The sequence below is a fragment of the Neopsephotus bourkii genome, unplaced genomic scaffold (assembly GCF_033783945.1).
Source record: "Neopsephotus bourkii isolate Nb327-2 ecotype Australia unplaced genomic scaffold, CSIRO-AGI_Nbou_v1 NB_1399, whole genome shotgun sequence".
NCBI lineage: Eukaryota > Metazoa > Chordata > Aves > Psittaciformes > Psittacidae > Neopsephotus > Neopsephotus bourkii.
Window position 1 is genome coordinate 173,358 of NW_026901876.1, and position 27,922 is coordinate 201,279.

The 27,922-nt window shown below is 52.9% G+C and overlaps 1 protein-coding gene across 4 annotated transcripts; it reads left to right on the forward strand.

The window, feature by feature from the left end:
- The first annotated feature begins 3,715 nt into the window (after positions 1–3,715).
- Positions 3,716–27,018, forward strand: ARHGEF10L (Rho guanine nucleotide exchange factor 10 like). 4 transcript variants are annotated; one of them, XM_061367827.1, is made up of 28 exons: positions 3,716–3,826; positions 9,264–9,348; positions 9,782–9,964; positions 10,086–10,113; positions 10,523–10,608; positions 10,723–10,806; positions 11,082–11,257; positions 11,675–11,791; positions 12,750–12,858; positions 14,717–14,823; positions 15,034–15,111; positions 15,184–15,363; positions 16,051–16,167; positions 16,255–16,347; positions 16,573–16,746; positions 17,357–17,502; positions 18,117–18,301; positions 18,398–18,513; positions 18,698–18,825; positions 18,908–19,008; positions 20,023–20,141; positions 20,401–20,487; positions 20,604–20,833; positions 20,922–21,076; positions 22,492–22,637; positions 24,121–24,295; positions 25,797–25,919; positions 26,004–27,018. In XM_061367827.1, exons 2-28 carry the CDS (start codon positions 9,312–9,314, stop codon positions 26,486–26,488), a joined length of 3,765 nt encoding a protein of 1,254 aa, XP_061223811.1. In that variant the 5' UTR covers positions 3,716–3,826; positions 9,264–9,311; the 3' UTR covers positions 26,489–27,018. The 4 variants fall into 4 exon arrangements, with proteins under 4 accessions (XP_061223811.1, XP_061223810.1, XP_061223812.1 ...); XM_061367826.1 differs by lacking the exon at positions 3,716–3,826 and adding an exon at positions 4,246–4,505; XM_061367828.1 differs by lacking the exons at positions 3,716–3,826; positions 11,675–11,791 and adding an exon at positions 4,246–4,505.
- The last annotated feature ends 904 nt before the right edge of the window (positions 27,019–27,922 follow it).

Sequence of the window (27,922 nt, forward strand, 5' to 3'; positions counted from 1 at the left end):
TGATTTGCTTATTGCAATATGTTTTTCCCTGAGAAAGAAGTGTCCAGATTGGCTGTATTGCAGTATTTCTGTCCCGTCCCATCCCGTTCCCCTCCGCAAATGAATGTCCCTTTTGCCTTCATTGCAATGGTGTTGTAAAGGAAAGGAGCACTTCTCCCTGCTGCAAGGGAGGCTGCTTTACAGGAGGAAAGTCACGTTCATCTCCTTGCAAAAGCAAGGGAAGATTCCAAGGAAGCTGTGGCTGCCCCATCCCTGGCAGTGCTCAAGGCCAGGTTGGACACAGGGGCTTGGAGCAAGCTGCTCCAGTGGAAGGGGTGGAACTGGATGAGCTTTAAGCTCCCTTCATCCCAAACCATTCCAGGATTCTATGGGTATTTGATGCATTTGCACTTTGTGATGCATTTTCAAACGTGAAGCCCCAGGCCCACGGGATGCTGGTGGGCACCATTGGCAAAACCCCCCCTGAAATTCCCAACTGCTGGAAAACCCTGGGGTGACTTCAGAACAAAACAACCTCCTCGGTGCTTTAAAGGGGATAAATAAATGAATATCTACTCACCAGATCATCCACGAAGCATCTCAGCGCCGCAACCTCCGATGCTCCGGCTGGGTTTGGAAGATCAAAGGTTGGATGGGGTAAAATCTGGGATGTGTTCCCAAGGGAAGGAGGGAAAGAGGCGCCTCAGACCTTCAGCATCCCAAAAAAACCTGGTGGATTTAAAAGGGTTTTTGCTGCTGAGGAGTAATTTGGTGGTGAGGATGCCTCTCACCTATGGGATGTGTTGCTGCGTGCAGCCCGAGCGCCCGGCCAAATTCCCCTCCCAGGCACCTCCTCGCCCCTTTCCCTGAAAATCTGGGATATTTTAGGAATTACTTGGCAGCTTTTAGCCCTAATTCTGGCCAAAAATGAAACTTTAAAGCGTTGCTCCCAAGTAGGAGATGGGGGACTTGGTTTCTTTAGGGGTTTGCCATGATACCGATAGCAGCATGATGTAACTCAGTTGCTGCCAGTGCTGCAACCTGGGCTGTTCTTCCTAAAAATGGGGTTTTTCCCCCCAGAATGCCCACTGGGCTGGACAGGGTGGATGGGAAGGTTTGGAGGCAGTTGCATCAGGCTGCGGGTTAAACTGGTTTGTAACTTGGATAAGGAAAAACTGGTCTTACCTGTTGATTCCCAAGGGAGTCTGGGATGGGGAGCCACTCACCTTGGGTAACCTTGGCCTTCTTTCGCCTCCTGCAATCCCCAATCCGGCCGCGTTTGCATCCCCAGCCAATGGTATTTGGGGTATCCCTGGGGATGGGGATACTTGGATGCGCCCACAGCAATGGGAAAAGGGGGTTTGCAGCAAGAGCTCTGCAGGAATCCCGGTGTCCAGGGGAGAGGGTGCGGCGTGGGAATGGGATCCAGGGGCATTTGCATGCCCTGCCCGCAGCCAGGGAGCCAGAAACCAGCTGATGCATCCCATGGGAGATGATGCAATGAATCCAGGTCCCTTTCCGGACTCCTTTTGCACCACTGGGGTCTTTAAGCGAGTGTTTTGGGTGCTTTGGGAGGGATTTATCCTCCTGGTGAAGCGCACGTGGAGTTTTCCCAAGCATTTAGTGTAAGTGAGGGGGGAACTGAAGGTCTGGTTTGCCTCCGGCCAGCGGGATGCTGATGGGAGATGGGGCTCCAGGAGGATTCTGCTGGGAATTGCATGGATGGGAGATGTGGAGGAAACAAGGGATGAGCTGAACGGATGAGTGCGTGCTTCCAAGCTTGCATCCACACGCCCTGCAAGGCGGGTTTGTGCACCTCTGAGGGGGTTTTGTTGGGACACTGGTGAGAAAACCAGTCCTGCTGCTCTGCTGCACCCTTGTGCCATGCACTGAGAGCTCTGGCTCCTTCATGGGCAGCAGCTTTTGGGGCTCCCTGCAAGGCTTTCCCAAGGGGACACCTCTTGGAGAAGGTGTCCCAGAGCCTTCCCAGGGAGGATGCCGGCAGAGGGCATCCCTAGACCGGCTCCATCACCCCAATTACATCGAGCTCTATAAATATATATATATGTATTCACATAGATTGATTACATTTAAGCCACCACCTCCCTCCATGCACATCACCTGAGTCACACACAGCACCCAGCGCGCTCCAGCGGATGTTTAAACACCAAATACTTCAAGTTCCTTGAAAAAGCCTCTGTTCACACCCATAAAAACAGGTTTATTGGGTTCCTCTGCTACGTATTGGAAAGCTTTATGGGGAGGGTGTGAACCTAGCAAGGGAGGAGGGGTAATTTACATGGGGTTTGCATTGGAAACCCAGAACCAGCAGCTGAGGCAGGATGAGGGTCCATCAGCTGGGCTCCATCAGCATCACTGCAAGAGAGGGAGGAGGCTGCTGCTTATTTAAGGGCTGAGCATGGGAGCAAGCTGTTTGCTTGCCCAAATCTCCTATGGAGCTGTTCCTGGAGGAGTGAAGGTCTGGATCCTTGATGCAAAAAGCACCCTTTGGTAGGCAGAGGTAAATCACTGTGGGTGACTCCAGCCCCACAACCTCCATCCCTGGTGTCTTGTGGATGCATAAAGCCAAGTTGATAGACTTCTTTTGGCTAAAAAGAGGTGCATGAGATTCCTTCCATGCAAGGAGCTGGAAAAGCACCCTTAATCCTTGCAGGGTGCAAGGATGCAGTGCTGAAGTGGGGTTTGATGGGGCTTTTTACTGGTCCCAGCCCCTTTGGCTCGCAGAGGAGATGCTCTGCAGGGTGATGGTTTATATTTAATCTACTTTGATTTAGAATGGGTTTATTCGGGGGTGGTGGGGTGTGTTTCAGCTCCCAGCACCCCAGGGTGGCCCAGCCCTGCCTGACTCAGTGCTCCCAGGCACCCACACGCCGGCTGTGAGCACCCAAATCCCAGCTTGCTCCCAGCTTTGCTGGGCACGGGGTGAGTGTTTGGGGGCTCAGGGGGGTGAATGCACTGGGGTGCACCCTGCTGAGGGGGGTTGTAAGGTGCTGCTGCAGGTGTAGGGTGCCCAGGTCGGGGGGGGGATGCACTCTAAATCGATGTGTGCATGATCTCACCCCTTTTGCCAATGCAACCGTGGTGGCAAACTGAGTCATTGGCAGCCAGCACTGACTCACCGGTGGGTCAGCCCCTGTATATCCACATGGATCTGTAGGTACGTGGTACCTATGTAGAGCTGTGGGTGCACTGAGACCTTCCTCAGTGCTGTCCGCACCCCATGGATGTGTTTCTGCCTGCAAAAGGGGTGGGCGCTTTGGGTGCTCTTTGCTCCCTTCTCTTTGCTTGTGCAGAGCTGGTTTTGGGGTGCAAACTCCCCCCATTTGCTCCTTTGAGAGGGCTTGATTCACGATTCAAATGCCACCTGAAAACTCGGAACTGCTCACTTTAATGTCTATCAATCACTGCCACTGAGATGCTTTTCCTGCTACCCAGACCCCCAGAATGGTCTTCTTCCAGATAATGGGATGGGGGGGATAAAGCCCTCTCCACCATGATGCTGGGGTGCTGTTCCCTCTGGCAGGGAGGGCTCAGCCCCTCCATAAGCAGCAAGCCCAAAGGAAAAGGTGGGCTTTTCTGGCTGCCTGCAAGTCATGCAAAGGGCACTGGGATATAGGGATATATATATATATATACTTATTTACTTACTTCTGTCGGGCTTGTTTGGCTGGTTCCAAGCTGGAATAAACCTGACAGCTACTGAATGTGTTTGCCAGGGGTGTTTTCCAGCAGGGCTGGGCAACAGCAGCTGGGGTGTGCTGGCCTTGGCAGCGGCAGGAAACTCCTTTCCCAGTGGGGAAAACAGCCCCAAACAGCGATGAAATAGGTAAGATGGGGGCAGTTTGTAGCATTTAAATACATACAGGTGTGGGGTCCTTGCAGTGGTTTAATATATAGTGTGTTTTGGGGTTTTTCTTTAGTGGTGTGGGGGAAATGCTTTTGAATGGGGATGTGGAGGCACATTCCAGGACTTTGAGCACTGCAGCTGATGGCTTTGGTGTAAAATATCCCAGAGAAATGCCTCTTTTCCTGGCCATTTTGGAAGCTCCTGCTGCAAAAATCCCCCCCTGGTCCAGGCTGGTTTTGCACTGTCGGCAATGAGAGGGTTAACGGGTTGCTCTGGCATATAAGGGGTTAAAAGGCAAGGACGGGGCTGAATCCTGCTGGGGGTTATTTATTAGGATCGGGAGCACCAGGGGTGTAAATCAGAGCTGGTTGGGAAGGAGGAGAAGGGGGGGGAGAGATGCCCAAAATCCCGGCATCCCTCGGTGCAGCCGCTGGACCGCGGCTCCCATCCGGCTGCGAGCCCTCGGCTGCTGGGATCTGGGGGTGCTGGGGTGGGTACCGGTTGGGTGTCACCCACCCTGGGCACCCCATTGGAGGGGTCTTTGGGATCCATCCCTATCCAGGGGGGATTTCTCCTTGTTTTCCCTGACGTTGCCTCCCCGCCGGGGGCCTGCTCGGCCGATGCGGATACAAAGCCGGAGGAACCGCGGCCTTCCCAGGTCAGCAAAACCCCATCTCCCCTCCCTTGCTTGCCCATAAAGCCCTGTCTCCATATGGATAAGCCTCGTATCCATAGGGGCTCACATCCTCTTGCAGGAATAGGAGGTCCCCCTTTGCCACCCCACTGCCGCCGGGGCTTCAGTGCTTTGGTTTTATATCAAAATACCTTATATTTGCTAAATTACTGTTAAATACCTAAGCCCAAAGCAGCAGCAATAAAGAGAGAGGAGGTGGCTCCTGCTGCATCACGCTAATTCCACACCCATTCCTGGGCTTTTTCACCCCAAATCTGCATTGGGTGCAAATCTCTCCTGGGGTTTTCCCAGCTGGGATTTGCGGCACCTGTGGGGAAACACAGTTTAAGGGGGGGTTTGGGCTTCCTCCAGGGTAATTTTGATAGCAAATCATGGGAATTTCCCCCTTTTTAGGGATTTAGTTGGATATTGGTTGCACTGGGGCGCAAGGTTGCGTTGCTGGAAGGTTGCAAAGGGGGTGAATTACCTGCAGTATCATTTCCCATCTGTTTTAAGGGGGGTTTAATGTATTACATGTGGTTTAGGGAGATGGCAGGTTGCAAAGAGCACGTTTTGCCCCAAAATACTGCCTAAAAAGGGGCACAAATGCATTTTGAAGGTCAAAAAAGCAATGTTTGATACTTCAAGCAGAAGGGGGGATCTGCAAAACAGGGTGAGAAATGAAGATTAATGGGGTCTATGAGCTCAAATCTGGTGCTGTCAATGCCTGGTGCTGGGTTTTGGGTCCCTTTTCAGCCATAAGAAGGTGACCCCTGAGCAGCAGGAGGAGTTAAAATCACTTTAAAAGGGTGCAAAAGGTTTTAATTTGGTGCTTTGCAGTAAAGCAAACCCCAAAGTGTTGGGAATTGTTTGGGAAGCACTAATAAGGGGGGGGAAACCCCATTTTTTAATGCATTTGTTGTTGTTTCTGTTTAAATTCTCCCCCTTCCAAATTCCTTTCCGGGATAGTTTTGCACTGGGTGAACTTTGCAATTGCTTTGCAAAGCATTAAAGGGCGGAGATTGGAATAAGCATCAAACTGGGGAGGTTTTTGGCACTAAATCAGGCTTTTCCTTGCTTTTGGGGTTTCTTGATAAGAAATCTTTGCAGAATGGGCTCTTTCTTCTAATATAAGTGCTATAATTCTGGGGTTTTGCCGATTTTCCCCCCTTTTCCCCTGCATTTGCACTCACGGCACGAGCTGGACAAGGGATGGATTTTTTCCGGTTCATCAGTGATGTTGAAAAGGAAAATCAGAGGGAAAATGGTGGCAGTTTTCCAGGTTTTGGGTCCTTAGTTGGAATATTTGCCCAGAAGAACCATTTTGAGGTGAAAGAGGGAAGCACTGTGTTGGGGGAAAAGCTTTTCCTGAAGATGATGCCTTTTGGTGGGAGTTTTTCAGGTATCATCACAAAATTGCCTTGAATCTTGAATTTTCATGGAGTTTTTTTTAGGGGGAACTCCCTCTTTTGGCTTTTTTTTGGGTAAACCCCTTTTTTTGGGGGGGAAATCCATTTTTTGGCTTATCTTGGGGGGGAAAACCCCATCATTTTGCTATTGTTTCATTCCCACCACCTACTGAGCCATCCCTTATCGCTGCCAACCCCAGCCACATCAAAATGCCCCATTTGGGGAAATCTGGAGGATTAAGGAGAACTTTTCTTCATTGGAGCCCGCATTCCCGCTGTGCCAACTTCAATTCTCCACAATTGATTCCTTGGAAAACTGGGAAAGAAACCACTCAGCCCTTAGAACTCAGATAACGTTGCCACATAGACCCACTTAGGGCTTGGGAAACAACTTACCTTGGAGCAAATATTTGCTGGCTTATTTAAAGTCATTAATGTAAAGGACTGGGATTTAGGGAAAAAACATTCCTGCTTTACTCTGGCTCTCCCTGGCATCCTGTGTGCTGGAAATCTTGGAATTCTATTCCTATCTTCTGTATTCCTATCTTCTGTATTCCTATCTTCTGTATTCCTATCTTCTGTATTCCTATCTTCTGTATTCCTATCTTCTGTATTCCTATCTTCTGTATTCCTATCTTCTGTATTCCTATCTTCTGTATTCCTATCTTCTGTATTCCTATCTTCTGTATTCCTATCTTCTGTATTCCTATCTTCTGTATTCCTATCTTCTGTATTCCTATCTTCTGTATTCCTATCTTCTGTATTCCTATCTTCTGTATTCCTATCTTCTGTATTCCTATCTTCTGTATTCCTATCTTCTGTATTCCTATCTTCTGTATTCCTATCTTCTCTATTCCTATCTTCTCTATTCCTATCTTCTCTATTCCTATCTTCTCTATTCCTATCTTCTCTATTCCTATCTTCTCTATTCCTATCTTCTCTATTCCTATCTTCTCTATTCCTATCTTCTTCTTTGGCCAAGGTGATGGTTGAAAACCATCCAGGTGGGGAAATAAGCCTTGAAGCTGCCACTGGGATGTGGGATCATCATTTGGAGAAATTATAAGGAGTTGGGGAAACTTTGGGGAGAAAAAAATCTAATTCTTATTTCTATTTCCTACCTCCCCTCCATCCCTTATAAATAGCGCCGGGGTTATTTATAAGGAGGGATTAAAGTGGCGGGGATGCAGACAGGAGCAGGAGGGATTCCCAGGGTAAATCCTGCTGTGATTTTATGGATTTCTGAGTCTGTTTTGTCTTTTGGGAGCCCCTATAGTAAAGAAAAAGGGGATTTGGTGGGAAGATGCTTTCCTGGGGGGGGGGATGACTCCTCGGGGCTGGCACCCATCCCTACCAGTTGGGACCTGTCGCTCTGTCATGGTAGCTAAATATAACCAAACTAAAGCCAAATAGTTGTTGGTCGCTGGGCTCTGCACATGCTTCTGCTTTTCTGCTTTATTTAGACCAGGATCTATTTATTTTCCCTCCCCACCCAGGTTGGGAGGGAGACGGGGCTGAACCAGGGCTCGTGATGCTGCCTCCAGCTTGCTGCCAACAGGGTGAGGACCCAGCAGCTCCTGCTGCCTTGAAACCCGTATTTCCGAGGATGATCTCATATCCCAACATCCTTCTTGGATTACAACTGCATCCCCACGTCCTTCTCATGTTATTCTGCATCCCCTTTTTGCTGTCTCAGCCTGGTTTGGAGCATCTCGCTGATGTAGGGCACCCCCTTTTCCCCACCAGCTTTCCCCCCCTTCCTATCCCATTTTACTACTGGGATGTTCCTGCCCCTCATAGCAGTTTTGCTGTGACAAATGATGCCAAATAACCCTTTTTCTCTTAAATTAGCCAGCCCCAGTTAAAGGTCATGGGGCTGTTTTGGAGACCTGGTGATTCTCCTTGGGAGCAGCCGGGAAAATAACCAGCCCTGGGACAAAATTGGGCTGATGGGAGCTTATGTCAACTGTCAAAATGGGATGTGACCTTCTCCTACCCTGCTAGTGGGATAAAATCAGGATCGAGCTGCAGGGGCCTGGCTGTGCATCAGCCTCCTGTTCCCCTGTCTGGATGCAGAAGCCATCGTGGTGCTGGAAGGGTGAACAAAACCAGTAAGCAAACTGGTTTCTGGATGAACCCCATCAGAATCTCTCTACTGGGCTTATTTTACCCATTTATTAATGCTTTTAACTTGCTTTGCTCTTTTTTTGGAGGCACTGCTGCGGGATATATTGCCCCCCACAGTGGTGGATTTATGGCTTGGGTGGCATCGCATCCATAGGGATACAACCCGGAGCTTGCGAAAGGGAGGGTGAAGGGAATCGCCTGCTCCCACGCTCATGGGAAGCAGGTTAGGTGACATCTGAGAGCAGCCTTGGCTGCCAGCTGCTTTCTGCTTCGAGGGGCAGGCAAAAGCATTCAAGGTGTTAAAATAAGTGTCCCTGGTTCCAAACAAATCCCTATTAATGTGTGTGTGGAGGCAATGGGCTCATTGCAAGAGTGGCTGGGAGAGGATCTGCAGCAGTAACACGGGTCAAGGAGGGGAAGAAGAGGTTTATCATTGTTTGATGTCTGGGCAAGGGTTGGATGAGTTTTAGCTCGATGCTTTGAGGGGTTTGCAGTGGGATGGGGTTGGGGTTGCAGCATCAGCTTGTGCATGTGCAAGGGCTTTACAGCTCCTTTTCCATGGGTTCTACCTCCCTACCTGCTTTAAGGGGTTTTGGTACAGGGGGAATAAATAGATCCTTTTCTTAAGGATCATCCTGGGTCAGTGCATCCCCTGTATCCACTTCCCAGAGGGAATGAAGTCCAGGCAAGGGAGAAATGGGTGCTGGGGGTCAGGCTTTCTGCAGCAGGGAGGTGGCATCTGTTGTGCACCAGTTGCTGCTTCCAGTAGGAACAAGTCAGCAGAGTTTGGTTCTTTGCAGCCTCTCTCAGGGTCATTTCTCTCCACTGCATCCTCCCTTGGGCATGGGGGTCCCAGCTCTGTCCTTCCTCTTCCTCTTGGTGACCTTCGTGCAGGGCATCTCTGGTTACGGGAGCGGATGAGCCATCGATCCCAAGGAGGATTCGTGGCGCTTCCCACCCTCCAGGACCTTCAAGCTTGATGCTCGGAGCTGGATTTGCCATGCAGGGGATGGATTTGCTGTGTACAGGGTGGATTTGCAGTGAAAACTGCAACCTGGGACTGACTCTTCTGCTTCCTTGCAAGGCTTTGCAGCAGCCGGAGCAGGATCCATCACACTTGCAGTCTTCCCATGTTACCTCCGCTTGCAGGGATGGATTTGGGGGTGTTGATCCCCCCTTTCAACCCATTTGTCTTTCTCTCCCACAGGAAAGCCTCAGGGAAGGGCCCAGGTGGAGCATCTGGACCCCCTGCGCTATGGCGTCATCTGAGCTGTCCCCTCACCCTGCAGTAGGTACTGTCAGCACATGGGAGCTGGGGTGACTTTGGTGGGGGACACCCAGGTTTGGGCAGATATAGGATGCATCACCATGGGGCATCTTCCACATCCCCATTGGAGCCTTTTGGGATCATGAAAAATTGAAGGGCTGCTGAATCTTGCATGCTTTGGGGATGATGCTCTTTTCTGCCCGCTGCACCCCTCCATCGCTGCACCCCTCCATCGCTGCACCCCTCCATCGCTGCACCCCTCCATCGCTGCACCCCTCCATCGCTGCACCCCTCCATCGCTGCACCCCTCCATCGCTGCACCCCTCCATCGCTGCACCCCTCCATCGCTGCACCCCTCCATCGCTGCACCCCTCCATCGCTGCACCCCTCCATCGCTGCACCCCTCCATCGCTGCACCACCACAGGAGGGCATCCAGTGGCAAGGTTTCTGCTCACAGGTGACCATCTCGCCCCAGAGACCCCCAGCTCCCTGCCCCACGGGGAGGAGGACCTCGGTGAAGCCTTTGACTTTGAGGATACTGAGGAAGAGGAGGAAGAGGAGGACTCAACAGCTGATCCCAGCAGTGAAGTTGTCCTCCGGGCACCCCCTCGCAGGCGCCGTGCGACCAGCTCTGGAGGTGGTGAGGAACACAGGCTGGGGGGATCCTCAATGTCCCCACCATGTCCCCTTTGGATGCCCAGGGTGGCACTGCTGCAAGCCTGGGTGCCAACACCATTTCTCTTCCCTTTTCCTCTCTGCAGATGGGCTGGTGCTGGAGACCCAGGAAGGGTATGTGGGGTTTTTGGGGAGAAAGATGCAAATTTGGCTGGAAGGAGGGCTTGCAGCATGCATGGGGGGCAGGACCACACCAGGGATGGGGGGAGCATCTCGCTGTGCTCCCCGATGCGGATGCATCCTCCTGCCCTGCAGCAAATGACACTGAAAAAGCTATTTTGGGGTCTTGTGTCATTCCCATGTGGGATGCTTGGATCTATTTAAAAAGCTACTGTGGCCCTACAGCCTGGGACCCCCCAAATCCATGAAGAAGGAGGCATGCAGTTGGGGAGGGGGTCACATACAAGCTTTATCCTGTGCCTGTGAACCCCAATAATAGGGATAGAGGGTTATGGGGGGGGGGGTGAGGGCTTGGGTGCACCCAATTTGCACCCTGAGGGGCTCCCTGACCCCTTCCCTGCAGGCTGCCAGTGGGGATGAGCAATGGGGAGGCTGGTGGAGACCCCCACATCAGTGCCCAGACCTGGAAGAGGAAAAGTGGCCACGAAGGTGGGTAAAATGCTGGGAAAAGGAGCCTGCCGAGGCCTGGGAGAGGTTTCTCCATCCTGGTTTGATCCTTGGGTGCTGACCTGAGTCTCTGGGGTTGGATTTGTCCCCCCAAAGGTGAGCGCTTCGAGTTCCCGGAGGTGGAGGATGATGTGATCTACGATGATGTCCCCTGTGAAAACCTCGATGCTGAGCAGGATGGTAGGGACAGACCTATCCCCCCACCTTGATTCCCTGTTTTCCATGGGTTCCCATGGGAGCACAAGCCCATTTTCCAGCTGGGAAAACCGAGGCATGCTCTGTGAAGGAGATGCATGTCCTAAAGGAGGGGGATAGCAATGGGAAAACCCCTGGGGTTTGGGAGGGATGAAGGCAGGTATCTTCCCAGCGGGGCTGCAAGGCCCTGAGGATTTGGGATCCCCGAGGAGAGGGAATTGCCTTCCTGGATGGCAAAGGAGCTGGTGTTTGCTTGCCAGGCCTGGGCACGGAGCACAGCCTGATCTACGAGGAGGTGCAGCGCGGCGAGGGGACGCGCCTGGGGGAGGACTTGGGCTGGAGCTCCAGCGAGTTCGAGAGCTACAGTGAGGATTCAGGGGAGGAAAGCAAGCCAGAGGCTGAGCCGGCCAAGCAGCGGGCGTCCTTCCAGCCCAAGGTAACACTTGACTCTATTTACTGTGATTGTTTCCCTTCTATTCCCCTGGGATCGCTGTATAAAGGCACCGGAGCAGCCAGGCTTGATGGTGACGCAGAGGATGCTGCGGTTCCTCGGCTCACCCGCTCCGAAGCCAGCCTGAAACTTGGGGGGTTCATTTCTTTCTGTTTCTTCTTCCTTCCCGTTTTCCTTTTGCCTTTGGTTTCGCATCCTCTCGCTGCTGGAGCGTGGCCGCTGCCCTTTCCCTGCGCTTCCTCCTTTCCCTGCTCGAGCGAAGCTGGATTATTGGGAAGATCTGCCTGTACTGTGCTGCTTTGGGATGATTTCTCCTCCTCTTTTTTGTGTTTTGGCTGCTTACCTGGATCTCCTCTCTGCCTCCTCTGCCTTCTCCTCCCGCCTGGTTTGCTTTGGGCTCAGCTTTCTCCAGACCTGAATAGACTAAAGGAGAGATACGCCAGGACTAAGAGGGACATCCTGGCTTTAAGAGTTGGGGGGAGAGACATGCAGGAGCTGAAGCAGAAGTACGATTGGAAGGTACTGTCCCTCCTCCGTCCCTTGTCCCCCAAATCTTCCCAGGGGTGGGGAAACATCCTCATGGAGATTATCCAGGCTAAATTCATTCCATTGTATCCCCCAGAAGAGAAGACCATTGAGTTAAACATCACAGAGCTGCCTCTCGTGTCCATCTGTCTTGCAACTCCCCAAACCATTTGCTTTTTGGGTGCTTGTCTTTTTCTTTTAAGGGGCGTTTGGACCAAGCGAGGTTTCCTGTGGGATAGATGGATCTGAGAAGGTTTTTCCCCCTGATACAGGGTGGAAATCAGGTGGGAAAGGAGATACCTGAGCCTTTCCCAGCCCCAAACCCTCCAGGCTGGTACTTCATGGCCAGTTTGGGGTTGGGAAGGAGATGCTGATGTCAGCTTGGGCTAAACCTGCTGTGATTTGAGGTGTGAAAGTCCAACACCCCCCAGCCTTTGCTCTCTCCCACATAAAACCCCAGCCAGGAGCAGGGGATGGATGCACTTGTGCCTCCCTTCCCTCCCTCCTCTTTGCTTTTGCTGCATGCTCATGCTTTGCCCATGCCTGCTTGCCTGCAGTTGTGTCCCTGCAGAGGGAGGAGAGATGCTGGAGCCGTCCTCCTTCCTCAGCCACGTGCCTCATCTTCCTCCCCATCGGGCTGCATGGGAAAATGGGGATGATGCTCAGTGGGGATGTCCCCAGGAGGATGGTACCACTGTATCTGGACCCGAAATGAGGGATGATGCTCAGAGGGGATGTTCCCAAAGGGATGGTACTGCTGTACCCAAACCTGAAATGGGGGACTATGCTCGGTGGGGATGTCCCCAGGAGGATGGTACCACTGTATCTGGACCCGAAATGAGGGATGATGCTCAGAGGGGATGTTCCCAAAGGGATGCCACTGTACCCATACCTAAAATGGGGTTCTGGTGCTGCCTCAAGCCATCCTGCTCCCTCTCATCCCCTAACCTAGATGACCCAGCTAATGAAAGCAGCCAAAAGTGGCACCAAGGATGGTTTGGAGAAGACCAAGATTGCAGTGATGAGGAAGGTGACATTCCTGCACCGGAAAGAAGCACCAGGTGAGTGGGAAACCCCTCCCCTTGCTTCCAAGAGCCAAAAATCTCCCTTTTGGGGGGTATTTTCTTAAGAAACACATTACAAATCCTATTGCTTGCATCTTTGCTGATCTATTCTCTGCATTTTAAGCTCTTACTTGATATCTTTTCACTCTTTGCATCCCCGTGCAAGCTTGGTTGGTTTGACTTGCTCCAAACACCCTTGTCCTTTTGGGAGCAAGGCAGTGACCCCTCCACGCAGCACCCATGGGTGCCCCCTTTGGACACAGAGCAGGATCTGCCCTGAAACCCTGATTTTTGGGGTGTTTTCCTAACCCTCCTGCTGTCGTGTAGGGGATGGGGAGCGGAGGAGGAGGGTGGTGGAGGCGGAAAAGCACCGCCGGAGCTCGAGGGTCTCCCTGGAGCATCACAGGGGAGGTAGGATCCTGGTGGACAGCCTCATGGCTCGGCTGGGGCTGCCCAGGGGATCCGGTGCGTGTGTCCCAGCCTTGCTGCATGGCCCCAGTGTGGCTTAGATTAAATGCTTTTAGTGTCCCTGGGATGCTGTAGAGCATCTTGCCCCCAGAGTGCTGACGGCATGGAAATGGGCACAATCAGAATCATAGAATCAATAAGGTTGGAAAAGACCTTTGACATCATCAAGTCCAACCTTAAGACCAGGAGCAAGTCTACCACTAAACCATGTCACTAAGGGCCTCGTCTACACGGCTTAGAATCATAGAATGGTTTATAGAGTTGGAAAGGACCTGAAGCTCATCCAGCTCCAACCCCTGCCACGGGCAGGGACCCCTTCCACTGGAGCAGCTTGCTCCAAGCCCCTGTGTCCAACCTGGCCTTGAGCACTGCCAGGGATGGGGCAGCCACAGCTTCTCTGGGCACCCTGTGCCAGCGCCTCAGCACCCTCACAGGGAAGACCTTCTGCCTTATCTCCAACCTGAACCCATCACCCCTTGTCCTATCACTACAGTCCCTCTCCAGCATCCTTGTAGCCCCCTTCAGATATTGGAAGCTTGGGAGAACACTTGCAGGGACGGTGCCTGCAGCCCTGCCCTGGGCAGCCTGTTCCAATGCCTGAGCACCCTCTGGGGCAGGAATTGTTCCTCAGCTCCATCTAACCCTGCCCTGGTGCAGCTTGAGGCCGGTTCCTCTTGTCCCATCCCTTGTTCCTGGGGAGCAGAGCCCATCTGCAGAGCAGGATCTCTGTGGAGCTGCGGGCAGTGATCCTCCCTGCCAAAATTAGGGAAGGAAAAAGGTCACCCGGCACCAGCGCCCTCCCCTCCAGCCCGGTCGTCCCCGTTACCGGCTATTTATAGGCACCGGGATGGGGCCGGGGCGGCCGGTTGGGGCCATGTGGAAGAGGCGCCCGTCCCTGTACCGCGATGCCACCCTGGCCCGCTCACCCTCCTCTTCCTCAGCTGCTTCAGCCTCGGGTAAGGGGTCCCTGTGCCGGGCACCAGGCACCCACCTCTCGCCTTCCCTGTTTCCTTCTGCGTGCTGCTCTTGGCTCCTTTCCCCCCTGTTTTCCTTGCTTGCACCCACCCCTGGAGCGAGGAGGAGGGTGCTTTTCCCCCATACAGGGTGGGCTTTCTGGGGACAAGGAGCCTTTTCGTCCCCTCCCTGCAGGGAGCTGGCTCGGTCCCTGCTCGCAGCCTGACTCATGCTGGTGTCCGGTGACAGTGGCCGGGCCTTGGGTAGGGTCATGCGATGCTGGGAGGACGCTGGATCCATCTCCAATCACAGCTCCAAACCCAGCTGCATCCCCAGTCAAGCAGCTCATGGGGCTGCAGGCTTTGCTTTAGACCCCAAAAGAGGCTAAAACAACAGGGTTTATGGTGTGTGGTTGTGGGTGTTTTCCCTGCAGGGGACTCGGAGGAGGAGGACACGGGTTTCCTGGAGGTCACGGTGTCTGACATGAAGCACCCACCACCGGAGCTGGGCCCCATGCCCGAGGGGCTGAGCCCACAGCAGGTCTGTGTGGGGCGGGTTGGAGCTTTGGGGGGCATAAACCACGGCTTCCCCTTGGTCCCATGATTGAGCAACCAGGGAAAGGGCGAGTCAGCAGAGAGCGATGCTGCTGTGCCAGCACTTCTGCAGCACGCTGTGCCCACATTGCCCCTCTTCCATCCTGCTGTTTGGGGCTGGGGGGGGGACAGCAGCTGAGCCCCACTCTTGTTGTAGGTGGTCCGGAGGCACATCCTGGGCTCCATCGTGCAGAGTGAGCGGAGCTACGTGGACTCCTTGAAACGCATCCTGCAGGTGGGAGAACCCCTTGTTTGGGATGGGGAGCACAGGGGTTCAGGGATGCTGATGCACCGGCGCCTCCCACAGGACTACAGGAACCCCCTGATGGAGATGGAGCCGAAGGTGCTGAGCGCTAGGAAGTGCCAGGTGGTGTTTTTCCGCCTGAAGGAGATCCTGCAGTGCCACTCCATGTTCCAGATCGCCCTCGCCTCCCGTGTGGCTGAATGGGACTCAGCAGAGAAGATCGGGGACCTCTTTGTGGCCTCGGTACGAGGGAAAGTTGGGGGGACCACTGCTAAACCTCCCCCTGGACCGCCTTCAATGGTAGCGGGATGGGTTGCAGGGTTTAAGTGATGCAATCGCAACGTAGGGCACAACCAGCATCCTCAGCATCATATATATGTATGTATGTGTGTGTGTATGCATATGAAATCGTGTAATGGTTTGTGTTGGAAGGGACCTTAAAGCTCATCCAGCTCCAACCCTTGCCACGGGCAGGGACCCCTTCCACTGGAGCAGCTTGCTCCAAGCCCCTGTGTCCAACCTGGCCTTGAGCACTGCCAGGGATGGGGCAGCCACAGCTTCTCTGGGCACCCTGTGCCAGCGCCTCAGCACCCTCACAGGGAAGAGCTTCTGCCTAAGAGCTCAGCTCAGTCTCCCCTCGGGCAGGTTCAAGCCATTCCCCTTGGCCTGTCCTACAGGCCCTTGTCCCAAGCCCCTCTCCAGGTTTCCTGCAGCCCCTTTAGGCACTGGAGCTGCTCTAAGGTCTCCCCTTCAGGAGCCTTCTCTTCTCCAGGCTGCCCCAGCCCAGCTCTCTCAGCCTGGCTCCAGAGCAGAGCTGCTCCAGCCCATCACCTCTGGACTCACTCCAGAAATAGATGAGAATCCCCTACTTTGCCAGCCCCCATTTCTGGGGGAGCCCCACGTTATCACAGCTCTCCTCCCTTTCCCCAGTTCTCCAAGTCAATGGTGCTGGACGTCTACAGTGACTACGTCAACAACTTCACCACTGCCATGTCCCTCATCAAGAAGGCTTGTCTCACCAAACCCGCCTTCCTTGACTTCCTCAAGGTCAGCAGGGCCCACATGTGGGTGCACGGTGCTGCTGGTCACCATTATGGGTGACAGCTCCTCTCTATTGCCTTTTCCTCCCTGCAGAAAAGGCAGATGGCCAGTGCCGACCGGGTCACGCTCTATGGGCTGATGGTGAAGCCCATCCAGAGGTTCCCTCAGTTTATCCTGCTCCTGCAGGTACGGGTGATGTGTTCCTGCACACATCTTGCTTTGCAGCCTGGGTGCTGTGAGCAAGGGATATGTTTTGGGGTTGGCAGTATGGTTGTATCTTAGGGGACCATCCCAAGGATCATCTCCCAAGCTTTGATTCTGGAGGTGCTGAAGGTGCCTCCAGTCATCGCATCCTCAACCGGGCTGATTTTCCTGGGGTGGCTTTTGTCCCCCATCCTTTCCCTGCTGCAGGACATGCTGAAGAACACCCCCAAGGGCCACGCAGACCGCTTGTCCCTCCAGCTGGCCCTCACCGAGCTGGAGACGTTGGCAGAGAAGCTCAATGAGCAGAAGCGCTTGGCCGACCAAGTTGCCGAAATCCAACAGCTCAGCAAGAGCATCAGCGACCGCAGCAGCCTCAACAAGGTGGGTCCTTCAGCCTCGCCTCCTCATCCTCCTGCTGGGTAGATTCTGGAGCTGGTGGTTGAGTTTTGCTGCTTCCACCTTCCTCTCCATGTCGGGGGCTTTGGGAAGCCGGGATCCCTGTTTTGTCCAGCAGGACGTTGAGCTCAAGCAAATCTTGAGGTTGGCGCAGGGAGATTCCTCCCCAGGGAAAAGCAAGGAGCAGCTGCTTGGTTTTGCAACCGTTGGTGGAATAGAAATCCCCTAAATGAAGCTATTGCGACACATCCTGAGCTGGGGACTGCCCTGGTGGCAAAAACCACAGCAGGGCACCCATGGAGCTCATCCTGGCACTGGGATTTAGGGCTGGGGATTGAAGGGAGACCCAAGAGGGGCTGCAAAAAGGACTACGTTGGTCTTTCATGGCTCTGCTCTCTTGGTGGTTGGACACCCAGGGTGCAAAGGGGTTTGGCATCTTGTGGCTTCAGAGCATGTTGCACAGCCATCCCTGTGGAACTTAGGGATGTGCGTGCTCCTGGTTGGAGGAAAACCCTTGCAATAAGGGAAAGGAAACCCAAATGTGGGGTAGGAGGCTCACAAGAGTCCCTGGGCTGACCCTCCATCCCCTGTGCAGCTCCTGAGCTCGGGGCAGCGGCAGCTCCTGCTCTGTGAGACACTGACGGAGACGGTGTATGGGGACCGCGGGCAGCTCATCAAGTCCAAGGAGAGGAAGGTTTTCCTGCTCAACGACACACTGGTCTGCGCCAACATCAACTTCAAGTACGTGCTGGTGGCCCCAGACCCCCCAGAATCACGTTGCAAAGCCACCAACATGGGTTTTGCTAGCACTACCCAAAGGACTTGTAAACCCACTTCACCTTACAAGCACAGCATCAACCAGGTTGGAAAAGACCTTTAAGATCATCAAGTCCAACCATTACACCAGGGACCACCAAGACCATCACTAAACAGTGGCAAACCTCGTTTTGGAGGGGAAACCCATGTGGTTTGGGGGTTGTTTGCCCCCCATTTTTGGCATACCTCCACACAAAGCCTCCATCCCCTGGTGCTGTGGGGTCCTGGAGCTGGTGTGGGGTTTGGGAGCCTGCTGGGTCCTCAGGGCTTGCTGGAGGTTGATGCTGCAAAGGGGGAAGCCTTTGAGTTCCCCGTAACACCTCTTTATTAATCATTTTTCCCCTCTTCCAGGCCGGTGAACCCTGGGTAGGTGCTGAGCGTGGTCTGCTGTGGTTGCGTGCCCCACGTTTGGGGGTTCAGGCATGGTGTGGGGTTGCAAATGGGGCTTGGCTTGCACAGTGCATTTTGTGAGGGCTTTCAGGATGAGCCATGGTGTCTGTTGCCTTACTTACGTGGATCTTTGCATCCTCCCTTGGCAGAGGCCAACTGGAAATCAGCAGCTTGGTGCCCCTGGGTCCCAAGTACGTGGTGAAGTGGAGCACGGCCCTCCCGCAGGTGCAGGTGGTGGAGGTGGGACAGGAGAGCGGTGCCTATGACAAGGACAACGTTGTCATCCACAACGCTGGTGCCAAGAAGCACGCTCCAGCCGGTCAGGCTTCACACAGTGAGCACCCATCCTTTGAGCTGGAGTTGGGCTGGTTTCCATGGGGTGGGATGGAGCATCCATTGTGGACCTGATTTCTCTCTTTCTCCACCCAAGATAAAGTCTACCTGGGGCCACCACGGCTCTTCCAGGAGCTGCAGGACCTGCAGAAGGACCTGGCAGTGGTGGAGCAGATCACCCTTCTCATCAGCACCTTGCATGGCACCTACCAGGTATCTACATGCCAAAACATGGTGGAACTCATGGATTGGGTAGAACCGAGCTTGGATGCTTTGCAGTAACCATGTGGTTCCTCAGAGACCGCTGGACACTTCATCTTCCTGAGCCCTATGGAAGGTTGGGGATGGTTCAGTCTTGTTTTGAAGACACTTCCATGGTTTATGGCTTTTCCCCTAGAACCTGAACATGACGGTGGCCCAAGACTGGTGCTTGGCCCTGCAGAGGATGATGAAGGTGAAGGAGGAGGAGATCCACTCCGCCAACAAGTGCCGCCTCCGTCTCCTGCTGCCTGGGAAGCCGGACAAGTGAGTTTGTGGGCCATAGGTGGGCTCTTCCCACCCCGAGGAGGAGGCTGAAGGTCAACCTGGTGGTTATTTCCCTATGCAGATCTGGCCGCCCCATCAGCGTCATGGTGGTCTTCATCACTCCAAACCCCTTAAGCAAGATCTCCTGGGTGAACCGCCTGCACTTGGCCAAGATAGGACTGCGTGAGTACTTCTATGGGCATCACCCTTGCTTTGGAAAGCCAAATTTGGGAGCTGAGGGGAGCTTTGCATCACTTCAAGCCTCCAGATGCAAAATGGGGTGGGGGGAATAATCAGAGCAAGGTGATGGAGAGCATTTTGGGGGTTTGCATACTGGAAATCATGGGGGTTGGCTCATTCTGGCTCAAAATACTTTGTGTGTTGCTGCTCTTGGGTGGCATCTCCAGGTTGGCATCCCAGTGATGGATTTCTGTTGGCTCTCATGCCAATGGTGTCAGGGTAACCCGTTTTCCATGAAATAGGATGAATTTGTGGCTGCCCCATCCTTGGCAGTGTTCAAGGCCAGGTTGGAGACAGGGGCTTGGAGCAAGCTGCTCCAGTGGAAGGGGTCCCTGCACGTGGCAGGGTTTGGAGCTGGATGAGCTTTAAGGTCCCTTCTGACCAGTCTATGCTTCTATGAATAAGCAAGGGAGGAGCCATCCCTCCTGCAGCTTCCCTATCCCTATTTCTATTTAACTCCACGAGCCACTGCAGCAAAAAAAGGAGAGATAAGTTTAATAGAAGACCAAAATAAATCCTTTGAAATCCTATTTGAGTGCTCGGGTGCCTCCGGGCTGGAATGATTTTTGATTCTCTTGGTTTAAACAGTTTATGTGTTGTTTGGCTTTTTGTTTTCTTCTTTAATCTGGGATGCCTCAGGGATAATCCTGTAGCCGTGAGTTAGAAATGAAAACACATTAAAGCCTAATGTGAAGAAACACATCAGGGTGTTCCCCCCCCTTTGCATATACATTATCTGGGTTTTGGGGGCTTTCTTGGCTGCTTGGCTGTGTGCTGCTGTAGGGTTCAGCTGTTGATGGGAAGGGGTGAGATGTACCCCAGGTCCATAGATGATGGGGATTTGGGGCTGGAGACAAGAGCCCTACACATAAAATTCCTCATTTTGGGGTCCTGTCAGGGAGGGAAAGGATGCTGGGGGGTGTCTTGGCCATCCTTGATGTCCTTTGCTTGTTGCAGGGGAGGAGAACCAGCCAGGCTGGCTCTGTCCTGATGAAGACAAGAAGAGCAAAGCTCCTTTCTGGTGCCCTATCCTGTCCTGCCACATGCCTGCCTTCTCCAAGGCCCTTGATCTGCAGGTAAGAACGATGGCCAGCCTCTTCTCCAACTCCTCCAGTACCTCCTTCCCCTTTACATCCAGCATTTTGGGGCATAAAGGCAGAAATCCCATGATGGACGGGCAGGATGGGGTGGCCATGCTGGTTGCAGAGGCATGATCCATCCTAGAAAACTGAAATGCTGTGTCTGGATCCCAGATATTGGGGCACACACTGATACCTCGCATGTGTTGGGGTAATTTGGGGGTGCTACACCCCTGTATCCTGGTCTCTCCTGCAGCTCAGCGCTGCGGTGCACAACCCAGTGCAGTCCTCGCTGCTGGGCTTCTCCGCCGTCAGCACCTCGCTGCCGCAGGGCTACCTCTGGGTAAGCAAAACCACCCCAAAATGGGGCAAAACCAGCACGGTTTGGGTCGTGCTGGCTGCAGACCCCCTCTGCAACGCTGGTGGCTGGTGCTAACCCCCCTTCTCCGGTCCATGCAGGTTGGAGGGGGGCAGGAAGGCGCAGGGGGGCAAGTGGAGATCTTCTCCCTCAACCGCGCTGTGCCGCGCACGGTGAAGTCCTTCCCTGTGCCATCACCGGTGCTGTGCATGGAGTACATCCCTGAGCTGGGCGAGGGGGATCCATCGGGAACCCAGGAACCCCGACTGAGCACGGACCAGCCCCCCGGATCCCCGCATCCCACCGTGTGCTTGGGGTTACAGGATGGCAGGTGAGCCCATGTCTCTGGTGCCATCACCGGCACCAAACCTTGAGGACCAGTGTATGATCTCCTGCATCTTCCCCTGTTCCTTCCCCAGCATCGCAGTCTATGGCAGCGTGGACACGGGGACACCGTGCTTGTTGACCTGTAAAAGCCCAGGATTGCAACCCGTCCTCTGCTTGAGACACAGCCCTGAGTACCTGTTTGCGGGGTTGCAGGATGGGACCGTGGCTGCGTACCCCAGGAGCAATGGTGAGGACACCTCTGAGTGTGCTTTTGGAGCAGGCTTCTTGGTGGGACACCCAAAAAGCAGGGAATGGGAGGTTCTTCATGCCAGTGAGAGATGCTGGCTGCTAAACAGTGCTAAATCTTAGCTTTTAATGTATTTTCCCCTCTATTTCATTTCTCCTTGCAGCCCATGCTAAATAATAGCCCAGGTATTTTGCATTGCCATGATAAATGCAAGAGGGGCTTGGTTTTGGGGGGAAAACATGGAAAACAGTCATGGTGTAAGGGCTTGATGTGGCAGCAAAGGGTTTGCTTGTAGGGTGGTTGCACAAGGGGGCTGCAGGCAGAGCCTAACACTGGGATGAACAAGGTCTCAGAGCTTTTGGCTTTAAACCCCCACCTTTTTAGTGCTATAAACTGAACCTCTCCAAACCCCATCCACACAAAAGCGCTCTCCTTTATTAGCTTCACATTGGGTTTGTTTTCCCCGGCTCCAGCTCAGGCCAAGGCTTGCAGCTTGCAGGGCCTCCTGGGCTGTTAAAGTACCTTTGCTTCATCGCTAGAGGGTAGGAAAGAGCCTCAAATCTTGTGTTGCAACGGCCTAATTTTGGACAAAACCCCTCATTTGAGCTGCAAGGACCTGCAGCGAGCAGCACCCAAGTCAACCCGAAGCCAGTAAAGCCACTTAAACTGCATTTTAGGGTGCTGCGCATCCCCTTTCCCACCAATTAAAGTGGCTTTCCTTTAATCTGGGTTGCGTAAATGCACATTGAAGGCAGCAAGCGGCTGGCAGGGCTGCGGGGTGGTGCTTTTAATCTTATCCCCATCTTTTTGGAAGGCAAAAGCTTTCCCAAAATAGCTGGTTTTGACGTTGGAAATTGGGATGTGCTGAAAGGCGGCTTGGTTGCAACCCCCTGCGGATGGAAGCAGAGGTCTGAGCGCCCCAAAAGGGCTCTTTTATCCCTCAGATCTTATGGTTTTAGAGAAAGAAAAACTGTATTGGAGCTAAGAAAATGAGAGCAATTATCTATTGAAGCTGCTCAGCCACTGGTGGTGGTGAATTCATCCGCATCCAGGTTGGATGCTGTTCACAGGGACACTCCAGATCGGTCCCGGATGAATCGGCTCTGGAGAGTCACTTCAAGAGCGACTAAATTCAAGGGGGAAAAGAGGGATTTTTTGGCTTTTCCTGCAAAGAACATGCCCAAGTGTTGCAGGTGGCCAGTTGTTTGCTGCTAAAAAGCTGTTTGCATGGGGGCAAAGGAGTTTTGGGGGGGTTGAAGCTTTGGCTGCGAACTCCCTTCATCCTTTTGATTGTGGCATTGAGATGCTCGGAGGCATCCTGGGTGACACTGGGGACGTTGAGGATGGTTTCAACTGCATCCAAAGATGCTTTTTCCCTTTTGATGATCATTTTATGCCCCTCATCCCTGCTGCAGGGGGGCTGTGGGACCCTGCAGAGCAGCCCACCCGCCTGGCTGTGGGTACCGGTCCTGTGCGAGCTCTCTTGACACTGGATGAGACCCTCTGGGCCAGCTGTGCCAATCAGGTCACTGTCCTCGATGCCACCAGCCTCCGTGCCCAGGTAGGGAGCATCAGCAGGATGCTGATGTGCTACATCCGTGTGGGGTCACTGTGGTGGCTTTGGGGGGTCACACTGGGTTAATGCACGTGCATGGGCACATCCCTGCCTGTGTGATGCCCAAACCAACCCTTTTGGGCTGTTTCTCGTCACTTTTGGGTCCCTTCCCTCCCACACTGGGTCATAGGAGGAGGATGCTGAGACGTCTCCCGCAGCTGCATAAGGAGGGAATGCTGAATAGTTGGTTTTTGCTTTAAAAAAAACCACCTCTTTTCCCCACCTTTAATTTTCACATTTAGTGCCCAAATTTAGTTTGCATGTATTAGCTGTCGTAAATCCAGCCTAACGGCGCGGCCGGGGATGAATAATGCATCGAGGGCTGGATTCGTTTCCAGTCTCTGGCTTTATTTATGACAGGTGGGAATTTCTGCAGAATGAAAGTGATGGGGGGAGGCAAAACTAGGGAAGGGGGAAGGAGTAAATAGTGTGTGATGGAGAGCTGGGGAATAGGGTCTTGGGCTGCCTGGATGGGATTGGTGACTTGGGAATAAGCGTCAGGGAGTAAATCCTATGTGGGGTGGGGAACAAGGAGGAATAGACTTTAAGATGTCTTAAAGATGTCTATTCACCCCTGTTTTAGGCAGGATTTGGTGGGGAGAGGGATGCTCTATGCTGGGTCCAGGGGATCAATGCCAGCTCCTGGTTTTGCTGCTGCTTTTAAATCCTGAAGCAAAACCACATCTCAGAGCCATAGGACAGAGGAAGGTGAAGTCGCTCCATGCAGGTTTCTCCCCCAGTGATTTAATTCTTTGATGCCAACATGAGTTTTTACAATGGGCAATGCCTCAATCCTGCCCAGGCTGCAGCAGGGGGGATTTTTGATGTGGAAAAGGTGGTTTTTCTGCAGGCTGTATCCTGTGTCTGACAGGGAGATGCTCAGGCAGGGAGCTTGGGAAGCAGATGGATCGGTCTGTGATCCCCACATAGCTCTTGTGGAGGGGCTGAGCCTTTGATCGCTGACTTTTGGGGTTTGAATCATAGAATGGCTTGGGTTGGAAAGGACCTTCAAAGCTCATCCAGCCCAAAGAGCAGGGACATCTTCATCTAAATCAGGTTGCCCAGAACCACATCCAGGCTGGCCTGGAATGTCTCCAGGGACGATGGAAGGAGGAAGGTCCTATCCCATCTTGGGATGGGTTTTACAAATGCATTTAGTCTGGCAAATGAATCTTTCAAAGAAGAAACCAACCCTGGAGGGGGGGGGAGGCTGTGTCCTTATCCCAGAATCAACCAAGAAGGGTTTGGAGATGAGCTGCTTTCAGTGTCCTTGGCCAAAACCAGAGCTGGTGAGGTGGGATGGGACCTCAAAGTCACTCTGGACCCCTCCCCATGCAGCTTTGCAGCCCTAAAGCTGGAGACAGCCCCAACCAGCAGTGTTTTTAGGGAACAACCCTTTGATTTCCTATTTGCAATTCCCCATTGGCAGCAAACCTTTGAGGCCCATCCGGACACAGAGGCCAGTGTCACACACATGATCAAGGCAGGCAGTGGGGTCTGGATGGCCTTTTCCTCGGGCTCCTCCATCCGTCTCTTCCACACCGAGACACTGGAGCATCTGCAGGAGATCAACATAGCCACCAGGACCACCTTTGTCCTCCCAGGTGAGCTCCCCTTTCCCCCTGGCTCTTAGTTGCAATGAATGGGCATATTGGGGCATCACCCCATAGATGTGTTGCTTTGCTTTCTGGCTGTGCTGAGTTGCAGGGGAGCTGTGCAAGGAATTGATCTGGTTAATGGTGTAAAGCTTGGGCCAGTGAGGTCTCCCCTCACTGACTGCAGAGGGAACTGGTGGCATCTTTGCACCCATGTGTACATCCATGCATCCAGTCTGCACCCGTGCTCCTATGCTTCTTATCCATACATCCCACCCTTGCACATGTGAGTGCGTCCCATCATTTCATCTGTGCACCCCATGCTTGCACATGTGTGTGCATCCATGCATCCCATCTTGCATCCTTGTGCCCCGTCTTTTGCACTTGGGGGCATCCTTGCATGAATCTTCGCACCCTGTCTTTGCACTGTATGTGCACCCTTGCACCCATCTTCATCCCCATGTGTGCATCCATGTGTCCCATCTTTGCACCCTTGCCTGCATTTATGCACCTCAGCTTTAGACTATGTGTGCATCCTTGCATGTAGCCTTGCTCCATCTTCATCCCCATGCATGCATACTTGCACCCCATCTTTGCTCCTCTGTGTGCACCTTATCCTTACACATGTGTGTGCACCTGTGCACCCCATCTTTGTACCCTTCATGCACCCACATCTTTAGACTGTGCATGCATCCTTGCATGTAGTCTTGCCCTATCTTCATCCCTATGTGTGCATCCTTACACCTCATCCTTGCATTCATACATGCATCCTTGCACCCCATCCTTGCATTCATACATGCATCCTTGCACCCCATCCTTGCGTTCATACATGCATCTTTGCACCTGTACATGCATCCCTGCATCCTTGCACCCTATCCCTGCACAAACCCCACTTCCATTGCCCTGAGCACCCCTATTTCCTCTAACTTACCATCCAGCACCATCTCCCAGCCGCATCCACCCATGCTGCTTTCACTCCCGCTGGGCTCACAAGCTTGTCTCCCTCCTTGTTCCAGCTCCATAATTGTGTAATTAGTTAGGAGCACGATACTCCTGTACAGTCACTTTTCCTCTTGCTTTTTAGGGCATGTTAAAATATTTATCACTTCCTTTTCTTGCTGGGCGAGTGCGTGCCACTATTAATGCGCTTTTGAACTTGCTCTCCCTCATCCTTTTTAACTCGACAGGTCATTAATAAAGTCCTCCCAGAGCAAGCAGAGTTGCATCTCCACAGATAGATTGCTCTGACGAGGCTGACGCCGTGCAGCGTTAAGTCCTGGCAATAAAATATTCATTTGCCATTAGAAATCTTGCTTTATTATTTTCCTCCTCTTCTTTTGATTTATTTATACCTGTAGCGCTCTCCTTGGTGTGAAGACCTTCATCCAAAGGCGCAGCTTGGTTCTAGGGGGCTCTGGAGTGTGTTCCCCATGAAGAACCCATTGGTGATGGGTTATTTGGGAAGATGCTGCTGTAAAGACAACCCTCATCCTCCTTTTTATCCCCACAGGTCACAAACACGTCCGTGTCACCAGTCTCCTCATCTGCCAGGGTTCGCTTTGGGTCGGCACTGACCAGGGCATCATTGTGCTGCTGCCCGTGCCTCGCTTGGAGGGCATCCCCAAGATCACTGGTGAGTACCCAAACAACCCACCCGACACGGATACAACCTGATTTAAGGGCTGGTTTTTAGCAACCTCCCTCTTCTCGTTGGCAGGAAAAGGCATGGTGTCCCTCAACGGGCACGGTGGCCCCGTGGAGTTCTTAGCGGTGGCATTGAGCACGTTGGCACCTGATGTGCTGAAGGGTGACCAAGAGGAGGAAGAAGAGGGCGAGGAAGAGAAACCCCCAGACCTGGATGGGCCCCCTCCTCGGGAAATGAGGAAAAAAGGGATTTTATTACAGTATCGCCTCCGATCCACGTCCCACCTCCCGGGGCAGCTGCTGTCCGTGCGGGAAGCGCCGGTCGGCGGCATGCCGGCACACACCGAGGAGGATGGCTCCATCTATGAGATGGCTGATGACCCTGATGTGTGGGTGCGGAGCAGACCCTGTGCCCGTGACACCCCCCGCAAGGAGATCTCCTCCGTGGCCATCATCTCAGGGGGCCGGGGTTACCGTAACTTCAACGCCGAATCGCCGCGCCGGGGCAGCGATGCCGACAGCACCCTGCTCATCTGGCAGGTCCCATTGATGCTATAGCACCCCAGGACCTGCCCCCTCCACCTGGCACCTACCTCAAAAAGCCACCCAAAAGCTGCCGGGGGTGGTCCTGCCCTGGGGGCATCACCCTGGATGTTTTTTAAAGAGGAAAAAAACTTAAAAATGGGCTTTTTTCCCCCAAAATCCAGCTCTGGAAGGGGAGTTTTTAACGGTGGGAACGGTGACCTCCCTGCAGGCTTTGGAGGTGCTGGTTCTTCAGCCGAAGGTGTATGTGTGTCTGCGTGTGAATATCTCTCTATATAAATATATATATATAAATATGATGTATATTATTACCTGTATAAAGACAGAATCTGTATATATTGGGGCACTTGGAGATGCAGAAATAGCAGTGGGAGCACTCAGTGGGTGCTGGTTGCGCCAAAATGGGGGCTGTTGCTGAAATAGGCGTTTTTTGACTGTGAATTGAGGATATTTGTTAGAAATGCCCTGCTTTTGGGAGCTGAGTACATGTGGCTTCCAGAGGAAAGGAAATGTTGGGAGCGTCGAAATAAACCCTATAGGAATCAGTGTGTTTCTTCGCAGTGCTTTTGGTGCAAGTGTTTTCTTACTCTTGTTTCAGCATCACCCAGGCTTGTTGAGATGTTCACAATTGAGGATGTGCAGATCCTTCGAGCTAAGTAGCAATAGGAAATCCACAAATACCCTTTTTTCCCTCCAGAAATGGTGTGGGATAGAGGGGAAAATGGGGAGAAGGATGTACCCCGTCGCCTCCATCTCTGGTACCCAGAGTTCTCTCCATCCATAGTGGAGAAACCCAGGGCCAGGGAGGTGGAAACTTGTCTGAGGACTAAATCAATTTATAATGCCATCCTCTAACTGGCTTCAATTTGATTTTCATTTGTAGCATTACAATTATCAGATTGATATTCCTGACTGCTCAACCTTGAAATGGGACCGCGTGGCTCCTGCTGCCAGGGAGCCGAGATTATCCGCCTTGCACCGATCTCAGTCGTTTTCTAATTAGCCATCAAATGTGCTTTGCTGGGGTTTTCTTTCTTTGCCCTTAAAGTCTTTTCTGATTAAGTTTCCCCCCATCTCAGCTGCATGAACCAGCACAAATTGGGTGGTGAAGGCTCTGGACCAGCCATGGTTGCAGCTGAAGGGCTGTGAGTATCCTTGTCAGCATCCATGATGCCCATGGGAAGGGTGGCAAGGAGCCCGTGGCTTTTCCCATCTGTTTTCCCTCTTTTCCTTTGCAATTTTGGTACCTTTGGGGTCAGTGTGTGGGAAAGCAGCTGGTTCTCAAGGGATATCAACCCATGGCATGGTTAGGGAGTTTTCATGCTCTGTGATTGCAACTGCAGAGGTAAATACGTGCATACTTACTGCAGTGCTGTATGTAATGCAAACCATGGAGTTTGCACTTGATTTAGCCGGGGGGACATTGTAAAAACAACTTGTGGAAGCCCA

Excerpts from the sequence above, each read along its gene's own strand:
- ARHGEF10L (XM_061367827.1), top strand. The coding sequence starts at position 9,312 with ATGGCGTCATCTGAGCTGTCCCCTCACCCTGCAGTAG. Across the intron at positions 10,609-10,722 it reads GAGGAAAAGTGGCCACGAAG|GTGAGCGCTTCGAGTTCCCG; the intron begins GTGGGTAAAATG and ends GTCCCCCCAAAG. Across the intron at positions 24,296-25,796 it reads GACCACCTTTGTCCTCCCAG|GTCACAAACACGTCCGTGTC; the intron begins GTGAGCTCCCCT and ends TTATCCCCACAG.